This window comes from Perognathus longimembris, chromosome 9, assembly GCF_023159225.1.
Source record: "Perognathus longimembris pacificus isolate PPM17 chromosome 9, ASM2315922v1, whole genome shotgun sequence".
NCBI classification, from domain to species: Eukaryota; Metazoa; Chordata; class Mammalia; order Rodentia; family Heteromyidae; genus Perognathus; species Perognathus longimembris.
The window spans coordinates 40,501,956-40,528,076 of NC_063169.1; the positions used below are offsets into that span (position 1 = coordinate 40,501,956).

The 26,121-nt window shown below is 38.1% G+C and overlaps 1 protein-coding gene across 3 annotated transcripts in view; it reads right to left on the bottom strand.

Moving 5' to 3' along the window:
- Window positions 1-7,370: 7,370 nt before the first annotated feature.
- Mcm9 (minichromosome maintenance 9 homologous recombination repair factor) overlaps window positions 7,371-26,121 on the bottom strand; it is a 61,949-nt gene continuing 43,198 nt past the window's right edge. For all 3 annotated transcript variants that reach the window (XM_048353987.1, XM_048353986.1, XM_048353988.1), the window contains 6 exons: window positions 21,142-21,316; window positions 14,380-14,582; window positions 13,311-13,514; window positions 12,204-12,286; window positions 11,291-11,436; window positions 7,371-10,147 (listed from right to left, as the gene is read on the bottom strand). In XM_048353987.1, coding sequence (XP_048209944.1) covers window positions 8,710-10,147; window positions 11,291-11,436; window positions 12,204-12,286; window positions 13,311-13,514; window positions 14,380-14,582; window positions 21,142-21,316 — 2,249 coding nt within the window. In that variant the 3' untranslated portion in view covers window positions 7,371-8,709. The remainder of the gene's footprint in view (window positions 10,148-11,290; window positions 11,437-12,203; window positions 12,287-13,310; window positions 13,515-14,379; window positions 14,583-21,141; window positions 21,317-26,121) is intronic.

Genomic DNA, 26,121 nt, shown 5'->3' on the forward strand with positions numbered 1-26,121 from the left:
GATGTGTTTTAAGGAATTTACTTTGCTAAGGGAAGGCTTGACCAAGAGATTCCTTTGTATGAAGGGATGTTTTCTATTGCGGAGTCAGGAAGACAGGAGACTTAACAAAAAGTAATTCTTATGAGTTGTCAGTGACATGCCAGGCCCTGAGTGGGTACATTTGATTTGTCCCCATAGATGATATATGGTCCTCACAAGAATAAAATATTCAAGAGGTCCATCACAACGTCTTGTCATTCATCATAGCTTCAGACAGTGTGTGGCACAGGGCAGGTGCTTCTTAATTACTTCTTGTTGGCATTGAATAATCCCAAAGGAGATGGTATGCAATTTTGTCCATGTTTAGTAGCTCATGTTCTGGTGGTCCAAAGCTAATAAGTAGCAGCTCCATCCAGTGGCCAGTCTTACACTCTTTTCATCCATTCTACAGGAATACTAAATTATGTATCATCAATTGTAGGGTGTGTGTGTGTGTGTGTGTGTCTGTGTGTGTGTATATCTGTGTAGCATTGCTCATGTAAGAAACTATGATTTTATTTTTTAAGCTTCTAATGAACTAAATCCCTCCCTGCCCTTGTGATCTGGAATGTGACAGCCTGGTAACCCTCTCCCAAGGGGTTACATCATTATATATTGACCTCAAAAGGAACCTGACCTCAGCCTTACAGCCTTGCACTTAAGTGTTCAGAAGATGAAGTAATTTTTCCACAATGATCAAACAACGTGCCTCCCGAGGTACCACCAGTTCCTCCGCCAACCACTGTGTCTTCCACAAGTATCCAAATAAGGCTGATTTCATGAAAATGAAATTTCATTACATGAAAATGAGAACGAGGAGCTAGCAAGCTTTCTTTCTGCTTTGCGTCCCAGCCCTCCCAGTTTCTCTATCAGGGACTTCATGCCCCCTAGTGGTATGGAGCCAGAAAGGACAGGCTGACCTAGATTTCTGTTTCCAGGGCTATCCATTCTCTACTTGAAGCCATTATTGTTCAAAGCAAGTAAAGGCAGAACACAGACAAACAAAAAGCTCTTTGGGCTGAAGATCCAGGGCATAGTTTCTAAGTATGTTTAATGAGGAAAAGTTCTCCCTGAAAACATGATTTGAACACATTTGTTGGAAAATAAAAAGGAATCTTTTGTAGGGCCGACCTGGCCATTCTCCAGGAGCATCGCTCTGTTCTCTGGATATCTGGCAATTCCAGGTGCAGCTGTCCTGCAGTCTTGCCACATTGCTCTTGGATGCTAAAGTAAGTCCAAGGCAAAAAGGCCTCACCTCCTTGGACTACGTGAGCAGCTGTCAAGGGTGATATGTAGACGGAGAACCAACCTCAACCCCACATGAACCTGGCTAGTGACTGTCAGAGGAAGGCTGCCCTACACTTTTCTTTTGGAAGTGAACAGTGGCTGAATGGGAGAGAACCTAAGCATTCCTATGGCTTTGGCCACTCCACCATGTGCTGTCTTACTGTGACATGGTCTTTTATGGAAGGTGTCCTGACATCGTTCATAGAGTACTGGTTCTAGGTTTACCATAACACATTTGTTCTTGAACAGTGGCTGAATGGGAGAGAACCTAAGCATTCCTATGGCTTTGGCCACTCCACCATGTGCTGTCTTACTGTGACATGGTCTTTTATGGAAGGTGTCCTGACATCGTTCATAGAGTACTGGTTCTAGGTTTACCATAACACATTTGTTCTGTCTAACCTTGAGAAATTAACATAGCCCCTAGACCATTTTCATCTGTAAAGCAGGGGTACAAAAGGGTTGTGACAAATATGTACTATTACTTCAATATACTACAGGCCTACCACACACACACACACACACACACACACACACACACACACACAGCATCTAATATGATGCCTAACACACAGGAAGGGCTCACGGTAGGTCACTTCCTTATCTTGTACATCATCACAGTCCTGCATTCTCCTAACATCTCTTCACGCCCTGGAGAACAGTAGTCCTTACACATCATGAAGCAGCACCCCATTATCACTCCATTCTCATGCACTCATTGTTCTTGTTGCAGACAGGTGCAGACAACCAGACATAATTCATCTGAGTGAATTATGAGAGGGAATTATTAGTTTCTCAGATCTAAATTTTTATTTGGTGGGAATTTTTGTTTTGAAATGGCATTGAAGATCTGATACTTGAGATCTCGTCTGTTCTGTGGTGAGCTTCAACCCCATTTTCCTACAGAACATGAGAGTTGTCTTTAACCTTTAACCAGAGATTCTAACCTTACCTGAGACACCCTGGTTCCCTTTACTGGCTAAATGACAAAAACAAACCACCAACAACAACTATAAACAAATGAAACTTAGAATTACAGGGCAGTGCAAAAACATAGGGCATGGCGATGGCAGAATGCTCCAGCAAGGAGGGGACTGATTAGAGCCAGTGCTTGGCAGCTCCACCCCCACCTCCTCTCTATACCAAGGTTTTCTGGTCAGCCTTTGGTTTGGGAATTTGAAACCCATCTATACCAAGCAATTTTTTGATGTTGTGGTTAGTCATGGGATTTGGACTTAGACCTGAGCACTGTCCCTGAGCTCTTTTGCTCAAGACTATCACTCTTCTGGTTTCCTGGTGGTTAATTGGAGATAAGAGTCTCACAGACTTTCCTGCCTGGGTTGGCTTTGAACTGTGATCCTCAAATCTCAGCCTCCTGAATAGCTACAATTGTAGATATGAGCTAGCAATGCCCAGGCATTGGACAATTTTTGATGGGTAAATTGAGGGTTTTTTTAAATTAAAAATTATTTTAATTCTGCAAAAAATTCAGTAGCTGTAGCTAGTATAATAAAACACACTACATGTATTCTTTATATCTGGTAGAATCAAGTAAAATATTTTTATATACACCTCAAAATTGTCCTTAAGAACAAAAAGAATGCATCCTGTTTTGGTCAGGTGCTTCTCCACATCACTCCCTCCCTAATCTCCTAATGCAGAGTTGGCCTCCTGTGTAAAGGCTAGCTGGGAAATACTAAGAAAAGAGAGGATTTAGGGGAAATGCAGATACATAGTAATTACTCCTTCAAATCTCTTAAATGACTCATTTCAACAAATACTCAATATCAATGAATGCCAGGCCCATATTAGTGACCAAAACTCACAACTCCCTGCTGTCACAGAACCTCATTCCCACAAGAGAAAGCAGTGCTGTCCTCAGCCATATTGGAGCTGGATAGAAAAGGGAAAATTAGTACCAATGATCTTTATTAACAAATTGAATATTCTGGTCATCATGGAGGTGGCTTTTTGTGTATTTTGACTTTTTTTTTTTTGAGGATTTGAAACTTTTATTTTATTTTTTTTCTCAAATTTTTATTATCAAACTGACGTACAGAGAGGTTACAGTAGTGTATTTTGACTTTTAAAAATACTGTATCAAGATTTTTATCTTCCCTGGTACAATCTTCACAGCTACAAGCTTACCTACTTCAGAGGTAGACAGGGAGGATCAAAGTTCAAGGTCAGCCTGAACAAAACATTCCATCTTGACCAATAAAAAGGTGGGCGTAGTCATGTATGTCAGTCATCCCAACTCAGATGAAGGTATAGAGTATAGAAGGAACACAGTACAGGTTGGCCTAGTCATAAATATGAGACTCTATTTGAAAAATAGCAAAAGCAAAAAGGGCTGGGAGAGTGACTTAAGTGGTAGAGCTCCTGCTTAACAAGAGTAAGGTGCTCAGTTCAAACTCTAGTACTACCTTCCCTCCAAAAGAAAAAGACATCTGGATAACTGAATTTTCTGTTTTTGTTTACCTTAGAGTTTGTGTCAAGAAGAGTGCCTCATGAACACCTCTCACCCTAAGAGTCTTGACTCTAGTCAAGTCTAGTCTAACTATATGGTGAGTGTTGAGATGCACTGTGCCTCTTTTCCACTTACATAGATACACACATTTCCTCCAGCTGCTCTTTTCCTGGGGAAGGGAAATGGGCCAGCATTCGGAGACACAGATCTGGGTTGACAATGATAGCCAGCATGATAGAAAACATGGTTTCTGGTAGAGTGGATGTGGAGAGGACAGGGAGTAAATACCTATTACTATCTCAGAGTGGGTCCAGGTGGTCCAGTTACCCATCTAGTAGTCATGTCCCTAGACTCTGAATGTCTAAGTGAAATGCACAGTACTTAGAAGTTGTCTGAACAGCGACACACTCTCATTGCTTCCTTGGTTTGTGAGAAGGGGTTCTCATATTGAGGGAAAACTCTCAAGCTGCCCCACCCCATCCTTCAGGCAAGATTGCAAAATATAAACATCTTAGAGTAAATGGCAAAATTTAGTTTCCACCCTTAAAGACCTAAAGAAGGCAGAGAAGTACTCATCAAATCTCCATTTAATTCACTAGTCTGGAAGACTTAAGAGTGGCCTATGCTCCATTACTTAGCAGGGTTAGTGACTGCTACTGTCGAATGAGGTGTCCGTCTCAGTGCCATCTTGGCAGCTGACCTCACAGCTCTCTACCAGCCATTTAGACTTCCTTTGCCACTGGTTAGCAACTGTGATACAGACAATAAAACAAATGAGTAAATGTTATGTTAGTTGATAGAAATGCTACTGGGTAGGAAACCAAATAGGCTAGTGTGGGCTTCAGGGAGATGTTTGGTAGTACTGATGCATTTGAGGGTGTGATTCCTTGATAATTTAGAGGAAGAACATTCTATATAGAACAGCAAGTAAACAGACCCTGAAGCTCTATCTTGTCTGTCTTACATCAACATGCCCAAGAGAAAGAAAATGACCATAATCTTAAGGCATCATTATTATGAGGACTTCAGCTTCTCTTTAGAATGAAATAAGACAGTTACTATCCACAGCCCAAGCTACTGTGTGTCGGTGACCATTCACACCTCATCTCCCATCCCAACTGGTCCAAGTTCCAAGGTGAGCCATGGCTAGCAACATGGAAAGCCAACACTGTAGATGTTAGTCTGGGCACTTAAGAGACTGGGAAGCATTAACTTGGAACTGGGCTGCCTGATAAGCTGTACTTCAAAAGACTCACCAAGTCCTGGCCAGTATCTAGTGACTTGATTTCTAGAATCTGAAATAGCCAAACATTGTGAATTGACTAAAGGGGAGCTGTGGGTACCCTCCTGGGGTGAGCCTAGGCATTAGTCTCCCAGAAGTTCCACCAGTTAGGCAGGAGGCCTAGGACCACGAAAGGGAAAAGAAATCAAGTATCCAAAAAGAGAATGTCAATTTGTTAGAATTAAAATTTGTCAAACAACTTTTTAGTAATTGAAATTCAGTGTCTTTGGGAAAAGTCAAAATTCGATCAAATTAAGTCAAAGAATTAACAATGTCAGTATAATACTTCTGTTTAACCTGTATTTTTGTAAATCAGACATTTCCAGCATAAATTTAAGAATAGCACACACACACTTAAGATTAATGTTTTATTGTCAGAAAATTATTGTATGAAGTTGTAGAATTAAAATTTTATTAAGTTGCCTCTCACAAAGAAAATTAAGTATAGCTTTTATTGTATTTAAATAATTTTATAGTGAAATAATTTTAAGGAAACCAGTGGCCCGAAATATAATATTTTAATAAGTCAACCAAGAAATGTTATTCTTTATACCTTTTATTAACCAGAAATATATTTTACATTGTACATTTCCCTTGCCCACATGCTTTCTTGTTACACATATTAAAGACTATGTAAGACAGTTTTAGCTGTGAAATCATATATTATAACAAAGGGTGACGATGCCAGGTCAAAACACAACCTCAAGATATTATAGGCTTCTGCAGCTCTCAATCTCTGACCCAACTGCAGTGATAGAAACTTTATCCACTAGTGATCCTCATGTATATCCCTAAGATCCAAAACTTGGCCTCAAAGGCCACTGATCTACAAAAATATAGAGCTACTTGAGGATGCTTGGTTCTGTGACTTGGGGAAAGAAAAAAAAAATCAAACAGGTCTGAAGATTCTATTGTTTTCAGATGCGACAGGTGCTTTTGGAAATATAAAGGTGCTAAAAGAACATCAGCATCCACATAAAGGGATTTTTCCATTGACCAAGCTCTGATACTTTGAACATCAAATATAAACACAAAATTAGTCATAACACAGAAAACAAGCTGTGATGGAAGTTTAAATTTTTACTAAGACAGGGAGTTTTTATACTGAGTATTTTTTTCTGCAAATGATTATTTCTGTTTGTAGTATTTAATAAGCAGTGTTTTCTGTATTTGGGTAGCCAATAAGAATAAACACATAGAAATTTTGCTTCCTGGCAGAAGGTACCAAAATTGAAATAGTATAAGGTAAGAGGAAATAATATGACATATGCTGGGAATAAGTAGTAACAAGGTAGAAGACGGCCTTGGTAGTCCACAATCATCAAGAAAGAGACAGACGATATGCCTCAAAATATGAATTATACAATGCCCTAACTACATAATTTAACCATAAAAGAGAACGGAGATTCCCAATAAAGAACAGAAACAGTATAAATGACAGTAACAACAACCCAAAATACCCTGATAACAAGCCAATAGATACTGTCAGCCTCAAAAGACAAATACATTATTACTTCAAAAGATACCAAGTTCAAAGAAACCAAGGTATATAGGCAGGGAAACCAAATATAAGAAAGAACCTTAAAAGTTTAACATAAAAAAGTCAGCTGCACACTGTGCTCATATTTAGAATGATCTCATCAGCACTATCAAGCCTATCAAGCACTATCAAGACTATATTGGTCAAAAATCAAGATCCTTTCTTTTCTTTAATTCTAGTAAAAAAATTCTGAAATATAAGAAAGAAAAAACACCGAGAGACTGGAAATCCAATAAATGAAAGATCATAATACACTGGGAAGTTCTTAAACAAGAACTACAGTCTTGAATTTTTAGAATAGGTTTAAGTGAATATGCAACAATAAATTCTTTTTTTTTTTTTTTCTGTCATCATGGGGCTTGAACTCTGGGCCTGGGCACTGTCCCTGAGCTCTTCAGCTCAAGGCTAGCACTCTACCTCTTGAGCCACAGCACCACTTGTGGTTTTCTGGTGGTGAATTGGAAATAAGAGTCTCAAGGATTTTCCTGCCAGGGCTGGCTTTAAACCACGATCATCATTCTCAGCCTCCTGAGTAGCTAGGATTACAGGCATGAGCCACCAGTGCCTGGCAACAATAAATTCTTCTTCTTTTTTTTTTTTTTTGGTCAGTCCTGGGCCTTGGACTCAGGGCCTGAGCACCATCCCTGGCTTCTTCCCGCTCAAGGCTAGCACTCTGCCACCTGAGCCACAGTGCCCCTTCTGGCCGTTTTCCATATATGTGGTGCTGGGGAATTGAACCGAGAGCTTCATGTGTAGGAGGCAAGCACTCTTGCCACTAGGCCATATTCCCAGCCCAACAATAAATTCTTTAGTCACTTTGTATGTAGATGTTCAGTCAGCTGCTTAAGGTATTTCAAGACTTTAAAAGATTTATGCATGTTAAATTTGTTCTTAGCTTAAGATTTTTTAGAAGTTTGTCAATTTTGGAATTAATGCTTACATGCTCAAAACAGCGTTTTCACAAATTTCTTTTCTCTGTATGAATTTCAGAAAATAAGTATTTTTTTCTTTTCTTGTCAGTACCAAGGTTTGAACTAAGAATCTTGTGTTTGCTCAGCTTGTTTTCTGCCACTTGAGCTATACACCCAGCTCATAAAGTGAACATTAAACAAAGTACATATAATCCTGAGTACTCTTCATGTCCCAAAGTCCTTCAACCAATTCAGGAATCAAGTATTATGCTACAAATATAATTCTGAAGAGAAAGTCTGTAATGATGGAGTCCTAAGAGTATTAGAATTTTAATAGCATGTGGAATTTGAGTTATTTCTCTCTACCAAATAATCTGCTTGGTTTTAAAAACAAATACGTCATACCAGGAACCAAATTCCCACATTGACCACTTGAATGGATGTCATATGATATATGATTAATATGATAGTGCTTTCTCTCTCTCCTAATTGCATGATTTAAGTTGTATTGAAAGAAGGTCCCCAAGTGCAAAAAAGAGTCAGAGGCATAAAATGTTGGTTCAAGGGGTGAAAAAAGGAAAATTCAAAAGGTCAGTACTTCAAAAAGTTATTTGACCCACTGCTAGATCATGGACCTGTAAAGATGCCCTTCAAAGTCAGAACAGCATTAGTCGCATTTAATCTGGCACATGAAGATAAACACAGAAGTACTATTAGGAAAATCACATGATTTTGGCAAAACATTCCAAATGACAGTAGGTTTTATACTTAACACATCCTAGGTGGAAAATGAAAAAAAAACAGGAAGAATTCCTCCACCTTGTTCACCTTCTGAAGGCTATGTTCTTGGCACTCTTCACTGATGAACAAAAGAAGTGACTTGGAAAAGAACCCCTTCCCCATTAAAAAAAAAATGGATGCAAAGAACAGAAACGTCTTTAGGAATACAGTACTACCCCTGCAAAACTAAGCACATGGGTTCATTCATCTCAAGTACTGGGATCACTCGGACCTAAGTTCATCATATAATCTTAAAAGTTCTAAAGAGAAACCTGAAACTATAAATAAAACCTGATGGGGAATTGGTATTTGGAATGGTACTCAATATAGAAAGATAATATATGCTTATAAACTCCACAATGATATAAAGAAGGCACTGTGTTGAGGTTAAAGAAGAAGTTTGACCAGAAAGTTTTATGCATCATGTCTTTTTTCTCATCTCTTCATCCCAATCAAAATCTAATGCTTCATCATCCAGTTCTGATAGAGTGAAGAGAGAACTTTTGGAAACATTCATTTTCTCGGTGGGCCCCGGTAGCTGAAAAGAGCTCCTTTTACTGCCAAGTACTGAAGCTGGGGTTGTAGCCCGACAGCTAAGGCCTCTCTCACCCAAGTTCTCCCTTTCAGATGGACCAAGGGATTCTGATTTGGATTCTGGTGAAGTAAAGGAGAAGTTTGCCAATCTGGCTAATGTGCCAGCATGAACCTTGCTGCCTTTATTACTGCATGAAACCTCTTCCTTTCTGTTTTTCTCACAAGCAAGATGGGAACTTTGAGTCTTGTTCCCAAGCTCCAATTGAGGCTGAATAACCCTCTTTTCAGCCCCACATTCCCTTTCTTCTCTTGATTCATCTTTCTCTGGTGGCTGCCATGACAGCTCCTTTGTTTTACCCTTCTGCTGATTGGAGCTTCTGTTTCCTGAATTTGATGTCAACTTTTCTGAACCTTTCATGGGCAGGGCTGCTTCTTTTCTTGTTTTATGTTGGGGAGTTTCAGGACAATGAACTCCTATTTCACCTGTGCCAGGGAATACATGGCTGTGGTCTTCAGAGGAGAAGATCAGTTTTGACTTCCGCTTGAAAGTAAATTTTGCCAGTTTGGCCAGTGGAGGAGTTAGAGTATCAGCACTTTCAAGTTCAGACTCTTCCTCCTGGGGGGACATTTCTGAGGTTCGTTCTGGTCCAAGTTCACAAATGGCCTGAAGAGGGCAAGGCACCGTGGGATTGGAATCTGCTCTGGGAGTACTTGTGATTGACCTCTGGGCCTCTTTCTTTCGAAGATTGTGTAGCCGGCTGGGGACATTAAGAGTCTGTACAGATTCTGGCCCCACAGTGTGAACTGCTTTTTCTGACACCAGTCTTTTTGCCTTTTTACCTTTGACACGGGATGGCCTCACTGGAGCATCCGTGGCTCCTGGTGATGGAAGCTGCCCCACTTCTAATTTGCTCCTTTTTCCTAGCTCATTCTTTTCTTTACCCTGAGATATGCTAGAGGTTTTTAACAGCATAGTCTCCTCAGTTGTTTTGGGAAAAGGAGACACAAGAATAGTGTTTTTCTTTTCAATCTGAGGGATTGCTGATAGGTCAAACCACTTCAAACCACCATCTCTACTATCTCTGTGCTCAGCTGAATGTTTCCTATTTGTTGATCTATTTGGAGACCTACAGAGTGGAGGGTCTACAGGAGGATTCCCCCCAGGACTGTTGATAGCCTGGGAGGCATGTATACTACAGTTTAGTCCCTGCTGTGTTGAAGTTCTCAAGTTTAGTTCTTCCTTTGGATCATTTCCTGAGGACCCTGGAGCAGTCTCTGCCTCCACTGCCTGTGGCTGGGTTTGGGGCACACTCTCATTCTGTAACCTGGGTCAGAGACAAATAAGGAAAATAGGTATTGAAGAGAAGAGAATCTGCTTTAACCCTTCCTTTTGTTTCTGAGATGCCATCTGAAAGGTTTAAGTTCAACCTAATTCCAAGTTAATAACAAGTATAGTCTTAAAGAGCAGAAGAAAATTATCCTTTTGGAAAAATATAGAATTTAGCGCTCAGATGAGCATTTTAATCCAGTCATAAACTATAGTAACAAAGGAAATGAAATTGGAAGTTGGTCTATATGATTAGATTTCAAAGTCCATTCAATTTATTTAAGATTTTTTTCCTTTGAAGATCAATATAAAATGCTGACTCATCTCTCAATAAAATGTTCAAATACAAGAGACTTGTAGTTCTCTGCAAAGCAGTGGAATTGTGGCCAAATTTCTTTATGTAAAGATTATATTCTTACTAACTCATGTGATACATTCCTGTTCTTATCTATTATCCACACTTTCTGTTGTAGTTATTGTTTGGTTACTTGTGGAGCTTGAACTCAGGGCCTGGGCACTGTCTTTGAGTGAAATCTTTCATTCAAGGCTAGTGCTCTCCCACTTTTGAGCTTCTGGTTTTCTGGTGGTTAATTGGAGTTAAGAGTCTCACTGGCTTTCCTGCCTGGGGTTGTTCTGAACCATGATCCTTAGATCTCAGGCTCCCGAGTAGCTAGGATTACAGGTGTAAGCTATCAGCATCTTGGCTATTACTCACATTTTTACAACACATGACAAGCTAAGCTTTCCAACACTGTTCTGACATTCCTGAGTTGTTACCCCAGCCAACACAATGTGGAGCAGAGACAAGCCATCTTCTCTGAGCCAGTCTGAGTTTCTGACACTTTGAAAAGTGAGCACTATCATGGTATGTGGTTAGTAAGCCACTGAGTTTTGCAAAGGTTGATTACAGAGCCACAAATAACTGAAACAATGCCCCATGGATAGGACATATGGATTTTCTATTTAGTTTACATTTCTTTTACTCTATTATTTTATCATTTTTTATTTATTTCTATGTTTTATTATTTTTAAGCAGTTGTAAAAGGGGTTTCAATTCAATCATGTCAATTTATAAGTAGAATATATCGTAATCATTGTCAACCCTTCTATTTCTATTCCCTTTTTGGGTTTCCTTCCTCACCTTTCAAGTCTTTGAAGCTCTTCACTTAGGAGGTTCTGAAGTTCTAGCTTTTCCAGAATGAGTTCACACTGCCTCTGGTACTGTGCTCGTGGGTTTTCAGGAAATGAAGTGTGGAGAGCATTCACACCTCCTAGTAGTGCACCTCCCTGAGGGGAGAAAACACCAGGGAAAGACAACAGCCAGCAACACACAACAGGCCAGCCTTCATGGGAGCCAGACATAGCAGGAACTCATGAACCCAGGCAGCAAAGACTAGACAATCCATACCCACACCCTCATCCTGAGAATCAGAATTACCTGGGAACCCTTTTTAAAGCCTCAATAATTGTCTCTTCAAGTTCTGGTTAGTAGTCTGTCTCGAAGCTACATTGTCACTAATGAGAATATGAACATACCTGAGGAGAGAAAGGGCTGAGACCTTTTTACCAATGGCAAAAGCAATGGCAATAATAAAGTGAGGGTCTCTATGAAATTTCCTCTCTTCTTATAAACAGTTATTTTTGGATATTTTTTTCAGGAAGCATTAGATCAGAATATAGTCATTTTAATAACTTTTTTTTTTTGCCATCAGTGGTGGTGGTACTGGGTTTAAATTCAGGGCCTTATGTTTATCAGGCAAGAACTCCACTGCTAAACCACACTTCCAGTCCTTTTTTGCCCTGGCTATTTTTGAGAAAAGGTCTCCCTTCCTGCCCAGGTATGTACCTGGACTGCAATTTACCTTAACTTTTTGTGGTAGCCGGGAGATTTAGTCTGTTGAAATTTAGTCCTGTGGACTTTTCTGCCCAGGCTAGCTTGAAATGGTGATCCTCCCAATCTCAGTCTCTAACATAATTTAGGATGACAGGCATGTGCTACTGTATCCAGATAATGCTTGAGAAAGGGGGTCTCATGAACATGAAAACAGCCTTACCTGCATAGAGGACTCCATTACTGACACCACTGTAATAGCGTCTTCCAGAGTTACTGTATTGCGAAACATTAGGCGAGCATGAGCTAAGAAAAAAGACACATTTTTCTCAAGGAATATTTGAGTCAGTAAATGTAATTCTTTATGTACTATCCCCTCAAAAATTGTATTTTATGAATTAGCTACTTACTAGTCACAAATTAACTTTACTAGAACAAGCACAAAAGTTTACATTCAATTGGCTTAATAGTTGTTTCTTTAGTGACAGGCCTAATGCTTCTTGTACACAGCTCATGTAATTTTTGTACATTCATTTAAAAATGCAGTTTTTGGAGGTTAGCAGAGAAAGGGTCATATAAGCACATTTAATATTCAGCAATTTTTATTACTTTTATGTGCTATAAGAATACACAAAATTAAAGTTCATATCTCATCTTGACACTTCTTTGTATCTATAATTTATAAGTGTCTCAAAACTACCAAACTAGCAAATCAGATTAGGCATATGTCTTGCCTTAATACAATTATAACTTGAAAAAAAATGAGCTCCATTCTATTAAGCTTACATGATTCTATCATGATGCTTTTAACTCAGGTAAAAATTTTTTTCAGATATAAAAATAGGCTGAAATGTTAAAAGCAAGCATTAGGTAAGAAGGATTTGAGATCTTCATTGGCTATCTGTACATGTAAGCCCTACACTTTAGGGATGGGACTTAAATTGGATGTTATGATAGAGATGGGTCATAACTGTGAATTACTGAGAAAAAAACCAAAAGTGCTAACAGAAAACAAATTTAAACAATAAACTATCCAGCTGAAAATGTGTAGAGCTGCCACTGAGAAATAAAACATCAGGCAAAACTTTCTAAGTTAATAACATCTTAAGTTATTGGAGGTGGAGAGATGTCACTCAGATTTTTCTTTCTGTAGGACATTACATTTTTTACTCAACCCCTCCATCTTTGCTCAGAATTCAGAGCCTTTAAGAAACTATGAGTGAGCCCTTAGAGTAGGAATTATTCTTACTTATCTTTGAATAAGAATAATTCTTGATGCTGCGTATATAGTGGCACTCACTAAAAGCATCCTTTGTTGAATGAAACAAACCTTCTGCTAATCGGATCAAGCTTTCCAACAGGCGGATGGTTGTCCGGGCAGCATTCCGGGAATCACTCTGCCTCTGCATCTGATAGTACCGGAGAAGAACTTGGTTCCCCACATCAGACAGTGTGGGGTGGAGATTCCTAATGAGACAGAAGTAGGTTTTCATCTTCTCCATGCTCCAGAGTTTCTCTGATTTGCTTGGGCAACCTGCATACATCAGGTGTTGGGTAAGAAAATTAAAAGAACAGATAAACATACTATTTTAAGGGAATGGAAAAAGTTCTTGCACATTTTTTTTGGTGGCTATTACAATCTAGACTTACTCTCTGTGTAATACAGTTTTGTTTTGTTTGTTTGCTTGACTTTGTAGCTGTATGGAGGCTTGAACTTAGGGCCTGGGTATTCTTCCTTAGCTTTTTTGCTCATGTTGTCACTTGAGCCAAAACTTCACTTCAAGCTTTTTGGTGTTTAACTGGAGGTAACTGTCTCATGGACTTTATTGCCAAAGCTAGCTTTAGATCCCAGCCTCCATGAACAGTACAGGCATGAACTACCAGTATTCAATAGCACTCAGTTTTAAAATAAGTTGTCTTAGCATTTAAGCTTAATGAAAGTAAGCTTCCTCAGAGGTTAAAATTATTCTGAATAATCCTGGCCTGATTTATAGTAATAAAGAGTACTTGAATAAATCTAATTTGAACAGAAGGTCACATCTAGAGGCTGGTGCTTCATAATTCAGGGCAGCTTTCTTTGTGTGCAAGAGCTGAGTAGTAGTATCCCAAAGACACCCCAATTCATCACAGTTAATATCAAAAGGACACCCCAATTCATCAAAGAGGATGTGCTTACAACTACAACCTTACTATGGCAAGAGGAGAAAGTTGATTTCCTTTAGGCTCATTATTCTGGAGCCCACCATTATTCTCGAGCCCACTAAGAACTTCTGTCTAAGCATCTCTCTACTGCTTGTTAGGATAGGCATCTTGAACTTTTAATTACCTTCATGGGAAACCTCCTTTAGTAGGTCAAATCTTTCCTTTCCACCCTGAATGATCAACCTGTCTTTGCGTACCTTTGTTTTCTAAGATAAAAGAGGAAATGATGCGATCCCAGTCTTCATTCTTGGTATCAAGCAAAACCAGGATCAGGTCAAATCGACTTAACAGTGGGCTGCCGAGGGCAATGTTCACAGACACAGACTCCTGGGGGTCATACTGGCCTTTGGGGTTCGTTGCTGCCAGGATGGTGGTCCTTGTGTTCAACTTGCACACGAGTCTGTGGAGAGAGAGAAAGAGGGTAAAACTCACTGACTATGTGAATCAAATACAAATGAAGAATAAGTGTGTTAATAAAATGGGGATGTACCTGTACCTAGAAAATCTAGAGACACTCCTGTGAAAGATAACATGGAATGATATAGGGAGATATTATGAATACTAAGTTCAAACAAAGTACCCTGAAATGAGTTTACCTTGGACATAAACCATAAACCATGGTGTTCCATAAACACCATGCTTCTACAAATGAGCATATCACTACTAAGTGCTAAGAGGCATACATAATTAAACAAACATAGATACTTTTCTTTAGGAGTTTTCAGTTCATGAGCTATAGTTTAAGGCAGCATATGGCAAGTTATATAAGTGTCAAGATTCTATGGGGAATAAGAGTGGCGTATATTTATGTGGATGGAAAAGATGATTAGAGAAAAACAATTTTTTTTTCTTTTCTTTTGGTTCTGGTATCCAAGCTTGAACTTAGTACCAGGGCTTCACAACCTCACTTGGCTTTTTTGCTCATGGCTGGCACACTACAGCTTTAACCATTACCAGCCTTATATGGTTACCTGGAGATAACAGTCTTATGGATTTTCCTGTGTAAATTGGCTTCAAACCACTGTCCACTGATTTCAGCCTCCTGAGTCACTAGGATCCTTCAGAAAGTGCTCTTGTGTTTGTGATGGTCTGCCATTGCTCTTGGTATCTTTTACAGAATGCCATATCTGTACTCATAACTTTCCTTCCGGCCTATTTATTGATATTCCAAGTAGCTACAGCTGCAGCAGTCACTGCTACATGTTCACCAAACCTGGTTTTTTTCTTTCCCTCATGTAAGGAACCAAGATTACATTTTCCATCCATTTTGGCTCTATTGTGCTAAGCCTGGACAAAAGGAACAAGTATAAAATATCTCTTCTGGCCACTGAAAGCATTCCTGTGCAAACCATCACTTATTCTTCCTTCTATTTTTCAGAAATACAAAAGACAAAGCCCTGGAGTCAGAAAGTTACATGAGGAAAGATGGAGCATGGGCCCTGAATGACTATGTGGAATAGAGAAACTAACTCCTAATCCATATCACACCATGGTGAGAATAAGAGGTTTCTCCAGAATGGAGAAGGCAAAGAGTGCATTTGGTTGAGAGCAATCTGACCCCACACAGGTGTCCTAAACTGGGCTGATCAACCAGATGCAAGCATGTTTTACAATATAGATCTCCAGGTCCTAGCTCCGAGAAGATGATTCAGGAGGCCCTGGTATTAGCAGTCAAATATGGATGACTGTCCTGGCTCTTATAGGGCTATGAGAAATACAAATGTAATACATGTTTACTTGCTGGTCTAATTAAAAGGTTGTGAACTTCTTTACATATTTGTAGTGTCAGTAGCTAGTGGAGAGCAAGACACTGCTTAGTGTGCAATGCATATTTATTGAGCAAAACAGTAAGTTGCTACCTTGCTGCTTTAATTTGCACATTATCCTTTCTACTAGGCATGCAAGTATAATTTAATAGTACCAAATGTACAACTTGTAATGTTAAATGTTCTCCTAAAATGCATTCTTAGCATACAGCAAGGCTGTCCTGTATTACTGATATTATGCCCTTGATAAGATGCTGTCCAGTTATGTTTATAAAGAACCTTGAAAATAGTACACTACTATGTTTCCATGTCACGATCACCATCATGCAAAGTCCTCTCAAATGCACGCACATAATTGTGTGGCTCTCTACTGCCATTCCCAAGACAAAGGTACTGATTTGCACAATATAAAACTATTGGTAAATCCAAATGCTGACAACCCTTTAAAAGTTCGTATCACATCACTGGCTTCTTAGTTCCCTCTTGTACTATTAAGCAGCCAGGACAAAATGTAAGTAAACTTTAAAAATATTTCCATATCCAGGTGCAGTGGCTTGTTCTCCCTGGGAGGAGCTCTTGAAACCTGGAATTAGAGGATAGCCTGAGGCCTGAGGAACACAGCCTTATCTCAGCTCTTAAAAAGAAAAACATGGAAGGACTTGGAAAAAATTATACTAAGTGAAGTGAGCCAGACTCAAAGAAACATGGACTCTATGGTTCCCTCATAGGGAATAATTAGTATATGTTTAGGCTAGTTATAGCAGAAGATCACAATAGCCCAATAACTATGCCCGAATGAACACGTAAGATGATGCTAAGTGAAATGAACTCCATGTTATGGAAACAGGTATTATATCATTGTTGTAATTATTTTCAACATGCCATGTGAAATGTACCCTTTTCTTTTTTTCTCTATCGTATTTCCTTCCTGTGGTTTCACCCCTGCTATTACTGTATCTGATCTTAGTACCCTGGATACTGTATAAATGTATATTAGAACTAGGGAGGGGAAAGGGAATACCAAAATTGAAAGACAAAGGATAAAAAGACAAACCATTCCAAAAACAATACTTGCAAAACCATTTGGTGTAAACCAACTGTACAACTCATGCAGGGAAGAAGGAAAGGAGGAGGGGGGAGGAGGGGGAAAAATGAGGGAGGAGGTAACAAGTTGAACAAGAAATGTACTCACTGTCTTACATATGAAACTGTAACCCCTCTGTACTTCACTTTGACAATAGAGGAAAAATATGGGAATTAAATGCAATTTAAAAAAAAACAAAAACAAAGTTTCTAGCCCATGGCTCATGCCTATAATCTTAGTTTCTTAGGAGGCTGGGATATGACGATCATGGTTGAAAGCCAGCCTAGGCAGGAAAGTCCATGAAACTCTTATCTCCAATTAACCACCAGAAAACTGGAGGTGGCACTGTGGCTCAAGTGGTAAAGTGCTACCCTTGAGTTGAAGAGCTCAGGGACAGGGCCTAGGGCCAGGACAGAAAAAAAAAAGTTTCTTGCCAGGCGCCGAAGGCTCATGCCTATAATACTAGCTACTTAGGAGGCTAAGATCTGAGGATCATGGTTTGAAGCTCCAGGACCAGCAAAAATATAATAATAATAATAATAAATTGCTAGATTAAATGACATACATAATAAAAATAACAAAATTAAAAATATTGATCTTCTTAAACATGTATTGACTCAATATCACCTATATTTTGGTTACTGACATTATTTATATTTTAATAGACTGTAGGCATTGCATCTCAAAGTTTTTCTTGTCTTATTTTTCTGTCTTCTGATCATAATAAGCCTTTACACTAAGGAAACACAAGAATTCCCTCCCAGTTGCTTACTCACTGACTGGTAGGTGGAGGGATATAAAATACTCACCAGGAAAACACTGTATATTGGTTAACCTCAACTGAAAAGAAACCAATATATATAGTAATATACAATGGTGTGTGTGTGTGTGTGTGTGTGCCGAAGGCTAGTACTCTATGCCACTTGAGCGGCGCAGCTCCACTTCAGCTTTTTTGGTGTTTTTAATTGGAGATAAGGGTCTCACAGACTTCCCAGCATGGGCTGGCTTCAAACTGTGATCTCAGTTCTTAGCCTTCTAAGTAGCTAGGATTATAGGTGTGAGCTACCAGCACTTGGCAAGAATGACTTTTTTTTTGTCAGTCGTTGGGTTTGAACTCTGAGCCTGGGTGCTGTTCCTGACAGTTGACAGTGCCACTTCTGGTTTTCTGGTGATTAATTGGAGGTAAGAGTCTCATGGATTTTCCTGCTTGAGCTGGATTTCAACTGTGGTCCTCAGATCTCAGCCTCCTGAGTAGCTAGGATTATAGGTAAGAGCCAATGGTGCCTGGCCAAGAATGACATGATTTTTAAAAAAGTCTCAGAAATAGGACTGGGAATGTGGCTTAGTGGTAGAGTGCTTGTCTATCATGCATGAAGCCCTGGGTGCAATTCCTCAGTGCCACATAAATAGAAAAAGACATAAGTGGCGCTGTGGCTCAAGTGGTAGAGCACTAACCTTGAGCAAAAGAAGCTCAGGGACAGTGCCCGGGCCCTCAGTTCAAGCACCAGGACTGGCAAAAAAAAAAGTCTCAGAAATGATCATAAGAGGCCAGCAGCCATTTTGATACAGTGGGGTTCACACTAATATCCCTAAGGGAGATTATAATTCAAATAAAACCATTTCATAAACCAACATCTTTAGTCATTGGAGACACAAGAAAAGAAAAAGAAAAAAACAGTAAAAGTATGAATCTTCAACAGTTTTAGAAATGTTGCAAGGAAGGTACCAAATGTCTAAAAGGAAACATTCCATGGTCCAGGAAGATGGGTCCCAGAACATATAAATGATGTAGCTCAGGAGTGATTTCTGTCCTTGGGTATCAAAGCTTTGTATTACTTGCCAGAAGCAGGAAAGTCTGAATGGCAAATGGGGAGGAGATAAGGTCTTCGCAGGGTAAAATTCAGGGTACTCCACATCCTTGTTTTTATTTTGGTCAAATTAATGACTATGTATTCGTTTTTCATACTTAACTGTGTCTACTATTAACTAATACTGTGGTATGACATAAATCTCTGTAGAGATATTTTCTCAAGAGTTTCACATTTAGCAATTTGCTGCATACTTTGTATCAGGCAGATTAGCAGGGCCCTAATTATTATGGGTAATGAATTCTGAATGACTCTGAAATCTGTTAGACCAAAATGTTAGATGAGCCACTGTTGAAGGCAGAAACTGCTGAGTGATGCAGCGTGAGGGGTAAGAAAAAGGAAGGCATGAGCTAATAGGAACTTGAAGAGTGTTTCCCTTTGTTCCCACCACCAAGGAGAGGAGAGCTATACACTAGTGACTGGGGAACACTCACCAGCTAACCCAAATGCAAAAAGAATGCCCAACTCTTGTACTTTTCTATGGAATATTGTCAAAGGGTCAAAAAATTAAGACAACTTGTAGGAATTGGTCGTAGCTATAATTTGGGGAAAGAATGTAAAAATTACTGCCAACCTAGACTGTCTGTCTCACACACTAGATACACTAGACTTCACCTATCTTTAAAGCCCTCCCACCTTTTTAGTCTATCTATGAATCCTACTTAAATACCAAGACTTCCTTCATTTAAAAACAAAACAAAACATCTAAAAAGACTGTCCAAACTGCTCTTGCCAAGCATGGACAGATCTACCTCACTTCACAACTCCCCAGTCCTCCAGTATATCCCTTATGATTCTTCTCTTCATTACAGTTCTGGGTAGGCCACACACTGTGATGCTCACCAAGCACATAATCTCTTAATCTCTTCTGTGGAAACTGCCATACAGGAACAGCTGACCAGAATAGAGTTTGGCACCTGACCCAAAAACAGTCCATCCTTAGACTGGCTAGAGGCCTAGGAGTTGTTGTACAAATCTTTTAGTAGGAATGATAGCACCTAACCGGGCCTCTCTTGAAAGTATTTGAAATGGTGAAAGTATTTTAAGTTGTTGAAGGATACTTCAGTAACTAAAGCAGGCTGACTGAGTTTAAAAAAGACCCCCAAACAAAGAATCAATAACAAAGAAAGTATGTGAGTCACAATATGAGAGAGCAGGTTTGAAGATGAATAAACTTCTGGTGCTATGGTGACAATGCAGTAACACAGCTGCTGTTTATATCCACTGTAAATGTGAACAAACTCATACTCCTCAAATTGTATTCAGTAAAACAGCAGTTATGGTAGTAAGAGAAATGCAGTAGTATGCCCAGCTAGCAAGCACTGGAGCTGGAACCTCAACACAGTCAGGTGGCCACTAGACTCTCAGGGTAATTCTGTCCATGTCCAATGCATCATTGTTGTCACACACACAAAAAAGGAGGGCTCTTGATGTTTCCTGAACTTGTTCCATGTCTAGCATAGATCATGCCCAACAGGTTATGATATACTGTACATATTCCACAACTGACTAGTCTGCAGTTATATTAGCTGTGGTTGAGTTTGTGGTCTAGCTTGTAATTTACAATATCTCATAAGTTATACTATCTTAAATGTTTTCTTCAAGCATCCATCGTTATCTTATATAAATGTATTTCTACTCTAAACTTGAAAACCTTTAAGACCACAAAGAAAACCTACCTGCTGTCCAGCCAGCTCTAGCCACTGGAAAATCTCTCTTGAACTGATTTGAAATATATGTCCTTAACCTCCTAGACCTTGATACTAAAGGATACTGAACAAGTCTAACAGCATTCTACATTTGACTTCTTAAAAGTAATTATACATAAATACCTTTTCAATTTTTTGTCTAGATATGGCACAAAACATTGGTAATATATTGAAACATCAAAATCAATATTATGGCTAAATGACAAAAAAACCCAATAACTTAAATATAAGCATTGATTTCCAAATTCCCACAGAGAATAAGTTGAATTCTTCATTGACAGTTCAAAAGCCACTCCCACTAGTTAATTCAACCTATATTTATACTTTATTTTCACCTTTCTTTTCTGTAGTAATTCACTCTTACTTCCTCATACATGTCTATATTCTAATAAGGAAACATTTTTTCTGAGCATCATGCTGTAATAACTGATAAATCTCTGGAAGGTTCAACAACATTCTTGACCATTTTCTCCTAATGATGTATTGAATAACTTCAGTATTTCCATAGATTTTAAAGGAAAGTAACACTTACCCAGCTTTAGCAACACTTATGGTTTGTTGCTCCATGGCTTCGTGGATACTGGTTCTATCATGCTCTTTGAGGCTATTAAACTCATCAATACAGCAAAGACCCGAGTCTGCAAGTACTAAGGCCCCAGCCTCTAAATTCCATTCTCCTGAGTCTTTGACAGCAGTTACTGTCAGACCTGAGGAAACAAGGAAGCTGTGTCACATGAAAGTATCTCAGACTAAGGGGACTTCAGGATGAATTCTACCAAATATTTGAGAGAGAAATAATGTCAGCTCTATAAAAAATTTTCAAATACATAGAACAGAAAACACAACCCAATTTGTTTATTGAAGCTACTACTATAATGGTATTAAGCTAGGCAAAAACACATTTAAAAAAAAAACAAAAAACACCCAGGGCTGGGAATATGACCTAGTAGCAAGAGAGTTTGCCTTGTATACATGAAGCCCTGGGTTCAATTCCTCAGCATCACATATACAGAAAACGGCCAGAAGTGGTGCTGTGGCTCAAGTGGCAGAGTGCTAGCCTTGAGCTAAAAGAAGCCAGGGACAGTGCTCAGGCCCTGAGCCCAAGGCCCAGGAATGACAAAAAACAAAGCAAAACAAAACAAAACAAACAAAAAAAGAACCCAAAACTACAGACCAATATCCTTCATAGAGATTCAAAGGTTCTCAACAAAATACAAATACATGTAGTCTAATAATATAAAGAAGGTAACCAGAATATAAACCTCACTGATGAAGACACACAGGTAATAAGTAAGCATATGAAAAATGTTCAACATTAAATAAAACTAACAAAGTACAAACTAAAATAATATGATAATCACCCATGTTAAGATGGTAGAAATCCAAAATACTGACAATAATCAAGTGATAAGGGATAGGAAGCAAAAGGAATTGTCATTCATTGCTGCTATGAATGCAGAAACCAAAACAATTACTTTGGAAGACAATATGGTGGTATTTTACAAAAGCAAACAAACACCTGTAACACAATTCAGCAAACTCACTCCTGCTATTTCCTAAAAGATGTGAAAACTTCTATTTACACAAAAACTTGTTCACAAATGTTTATAGAAACTTTACTCAAAATTGGCATCAGAAATGTTAAAGTTGAGAAGCAGTAAGAAGATTATATACTGGATGATTCCCACCATACTACATTCTTGACAAGAACAGAAATCTATGGAGGCAGTGCAAAAACCAGGGGCTGAAAGGAGAGAGGTTCAACTCTTGTGAGAGGCAAGAAGAAGAAAAATATTATTTCTAATGTTTAAAATATAGCATTAATAAATATTTAGCAACTTAAATGTTTATATTTAGGATGCCTTTACTTTGAAACTTTTGGTTTTTAAGGAAGAAAGAAAGAGAAAGCCAGAGAGAAGTGTAAGAGACTTAGTTCATTTGTCTACTGGAGTGTATTCTTATATTCTACAATTCAGCAAATACTTATTAGTAATATCCAAGTAGGTGTGTTGGTCAAGAATTAAATCCAGGGGCTGGGAATGTGACTTAGTGGTAGAGTGCTTGCCTAGCACGCACGAAGCCCTGGGTTCGACTCCTCAGCACCACATAAACAGAAAAGGCTGGAAGTGGTGCTGTGGCTTAAGAGGTAGAGTGCTAACCTTGAGCAAAATGAGCCAGGGCCAGTGCTCAGGCTCTGTGTCCAAATCCCAGGACTGGCAAAAAACCAAAACACAACAAACAATGAAATCTAGTTGTATAAGGGTTTGTTTTTTTTTTTATATCTTCAAACTCTGGAGCTCCATCCCTTTCAATTCTGCGTCTGTCTCTGAAGGGGATAGCAACAACATTTCCTTCCTTCTTGACATTTCTCTCTTAATTTCCTGAATAGAACCCAGAATGGATAGAAAAATTACATAAGATCTTTAATGAGTAGAATGGTCAGAAAAGGCTCTTATCCATGAAAAATATTTGGTTCTTTCTTTACAGGACAAAATTGGGAATGTTCAATCAAGTATTTTGACATTTCAACAGACAAATTAACAAAGGAAAACAACAGTACTTACCTTATTGTTGACTAGCAGCTGGTTTATATTGTGACATAAGAGTCACTAAGTCCAAGGGTGGAAACTATATAAATATTACATTTCCTTTAAAAAAGAAATGGAAAGAGTGGCCCCTAGCAAAAGTTCCTTAAAACATGAAGGGAGGCCTGCTGGCACCAAAGGCTTCTGGAAAACAGCTGCCCTCAGAGCAACTGAATGGTGAAAGAAAGGCTAAAATTCTGCAATGGCAATATGGGAAGCTCCAGGGACAAGCTCTTTGTGAAGCCACCATAACTGATGGAAATTATTTAAATGACCAACTGCTTATGGTCTCTGGAAATTGTCCTAAGGGCATACAGTAAATGAAGAAAACATTTACTAAAAAAAAAATCTAAAACTTGCTAGGCTTGTATTCTCAGTACCTAGGAGGCAGAGTGACAGTGAATTCAAGGCCAGCCTTGCTTAAAAAAAAATAATAATAATAACAAAAACCAAAGACTCATGAGACATACAAATAAATAAGAAAACGTCACTCACACCCAGAAAAAATACACAGAAATTGCCTTTGAGGGAGAATGGATGTCAGATTTAATAGACAAAAAGTTCAATGTGGCTATTATACAAGTGCTCAAAGAAGTAAAGGAGCACTAGCATGTAGTGGTAGAGTGACTGGTTCAATGTAACAGAAGAAAACAGAACAAACAGAAAATGAAGAAGCTAAGAAAAGCATGGTTGTAATGCTTCAACAAGTAGAGAATACCAACAAAAATTAAAATGACTTAAAAATTAAATGGAAATTCTGGATTTGAAGCGTACAATTACAAGCTAATTTGATGAGATGGTTCATCTGTAGGAAAAGACACAGTCAGCAAACTTCAAAATACAGCAGTAATACAATCCCCAAAACAAAGGCAAAGCCATAACAAGGAATAAATGTACAGATAGGTAATCAGAGAAATGTAGCCATTCAAGGGACTAATATACAAGTAATGGAGTAAGAAAGCATGAGAGAAGAGGAAAAATTGTAGAAGAGAGTTCAAGCCCCAAGACCAGGGAACAAAAGGTATAAACTGGATGAATGGATCAAAAAAGAATATCCTACATGCTATCTTCAAGAGACACTTTAGATTAAAAGAAGCACTTGAGATAAAAGAAAAAAGGCTGTGTATGTGTAATAAGAAAGTTGGTGTACCTATACTATTAACAGAGGAAAAAAAGATTCTAAGCTGAAAAAGGTGCTAGAGATAAAGAAGTGTATTTAATGATAATAAAAGTGTCAAGTCATCAGGAAAACACATCTAGGCAGATCAACCAAAAAAACACAAGACTTTCCAACCAACAGAAGAATACACACTCTTTCTAAGTACCCAATGATCATATTTAAGGTTAGAGGAAAAGATGAGCTAATAAAGAACCTTTAAAAATGTAAAATGAATGAAAAATTTCAAAAATATTTAATGTCTATGGAGTTAAATTATAAATTAATATCAGTAAGTATAGATAATTTACAAACAAGTGGAAATGAAACAAAACACCTCTAAATTATCAATGGGTCAAAGAAGAAATCGAATAGAAATTTAAAGTATCTTGAGATGAAAGAAAACAAAGATACAACATATCATAACTTGTGGGATACAGATAACACAGTGCTTAGAATGCAACTTCTAAATGTCTATAAACCAAATAAAGATCTCAAATCAGTATTTTGAGCTTCAACCTTAAAACATTGGAAAAAAGGCCAAACTCAAAACAAAGAAGCAGGAGAAAAGAAATAATAAAGATAAGAACAGAAACTAATGAACATGGAAGAGAAAAACAATGGATTAAGGAAATCAAAAGTTTGTAAACATTTAGATTAAGTGAAAAACAATGAATAAAATTACTAGACTCAAATATCAAAGACGGGACATAATTATTGACCTTACAGAAATAAATGTGACTGTAAGAAAACATAAACTATTGTATGTCAACTCTTTAGGTAATCAATGAAAATAACCAATAAAACTGACAACAGAATAAAAGAAAATCTGAGTAGACTTATAATAAGAGTTGAATAAATAATCAAAAAGCTACTCACAAAGAGGCACATATAGCTTCATGATAAATTCTTTCCAACATGTAAAGAATCAAATGCCAACTCTTCACAAACTCTTCTTGAGAAGAAAAAGAAACATCTCTAAATTCATTCTATGGAGTTAGTACTCTCAAATTCATGAGTTTAGAAATTTTAGTGTTCTACATATGAAAGTCAGACAGAGACATCACCAGAATGTTAAGTGTCTGACACTGCTAGGATACCAAATATTCAGGATACTAAATATACAGGAGACTAGTATCTCCTTTTGCATATAGATGCAAAACTCTTCAACAAAACATTAGCAAATAGGACCCATTATACATATATAAAAGGATTATATACCATTATCAGTGTGGATTTTCTCCAGAGGTACATGGTTGGTTTAACATCTGAAAGTCAATCAACGCAATATCCTCATATTTTTAAACTACGGGACAAAAAGCACATGAGCATTTCAAATGAAGTAGAAAAAACACTTAACACTACTTCATAAGAACAATTGAAACAGGAGAAAAAGGCATCTAACAAAGAACTCACAATGAACAACATCATTCTTAATGGTGTGTGATAGTCTTCCCACCATGATCAGAAATAAGGCTGGGATAACTACTATCACTATGTCTATTTAACACTGTACTTGGTACATCTAGACAAGCCATTTGGGCCAAAGATATACAATAAGCATTTTTTTTTAATGGAAGAAGCAAACCATTTCTATTTCTAAAGAACTTTTTTGCAGGTGACATGATTTTGTGTATAGAAAATGCTAAGCAACCCACTACAATTTTATAAGAACTAATGAATAAAGTCAGTAAGAGCAAAGACTACAATAAAAAGTATGTTTATACACTTGCAAATAAAATTCAAACATATAATTAAGGAAATATTTCTA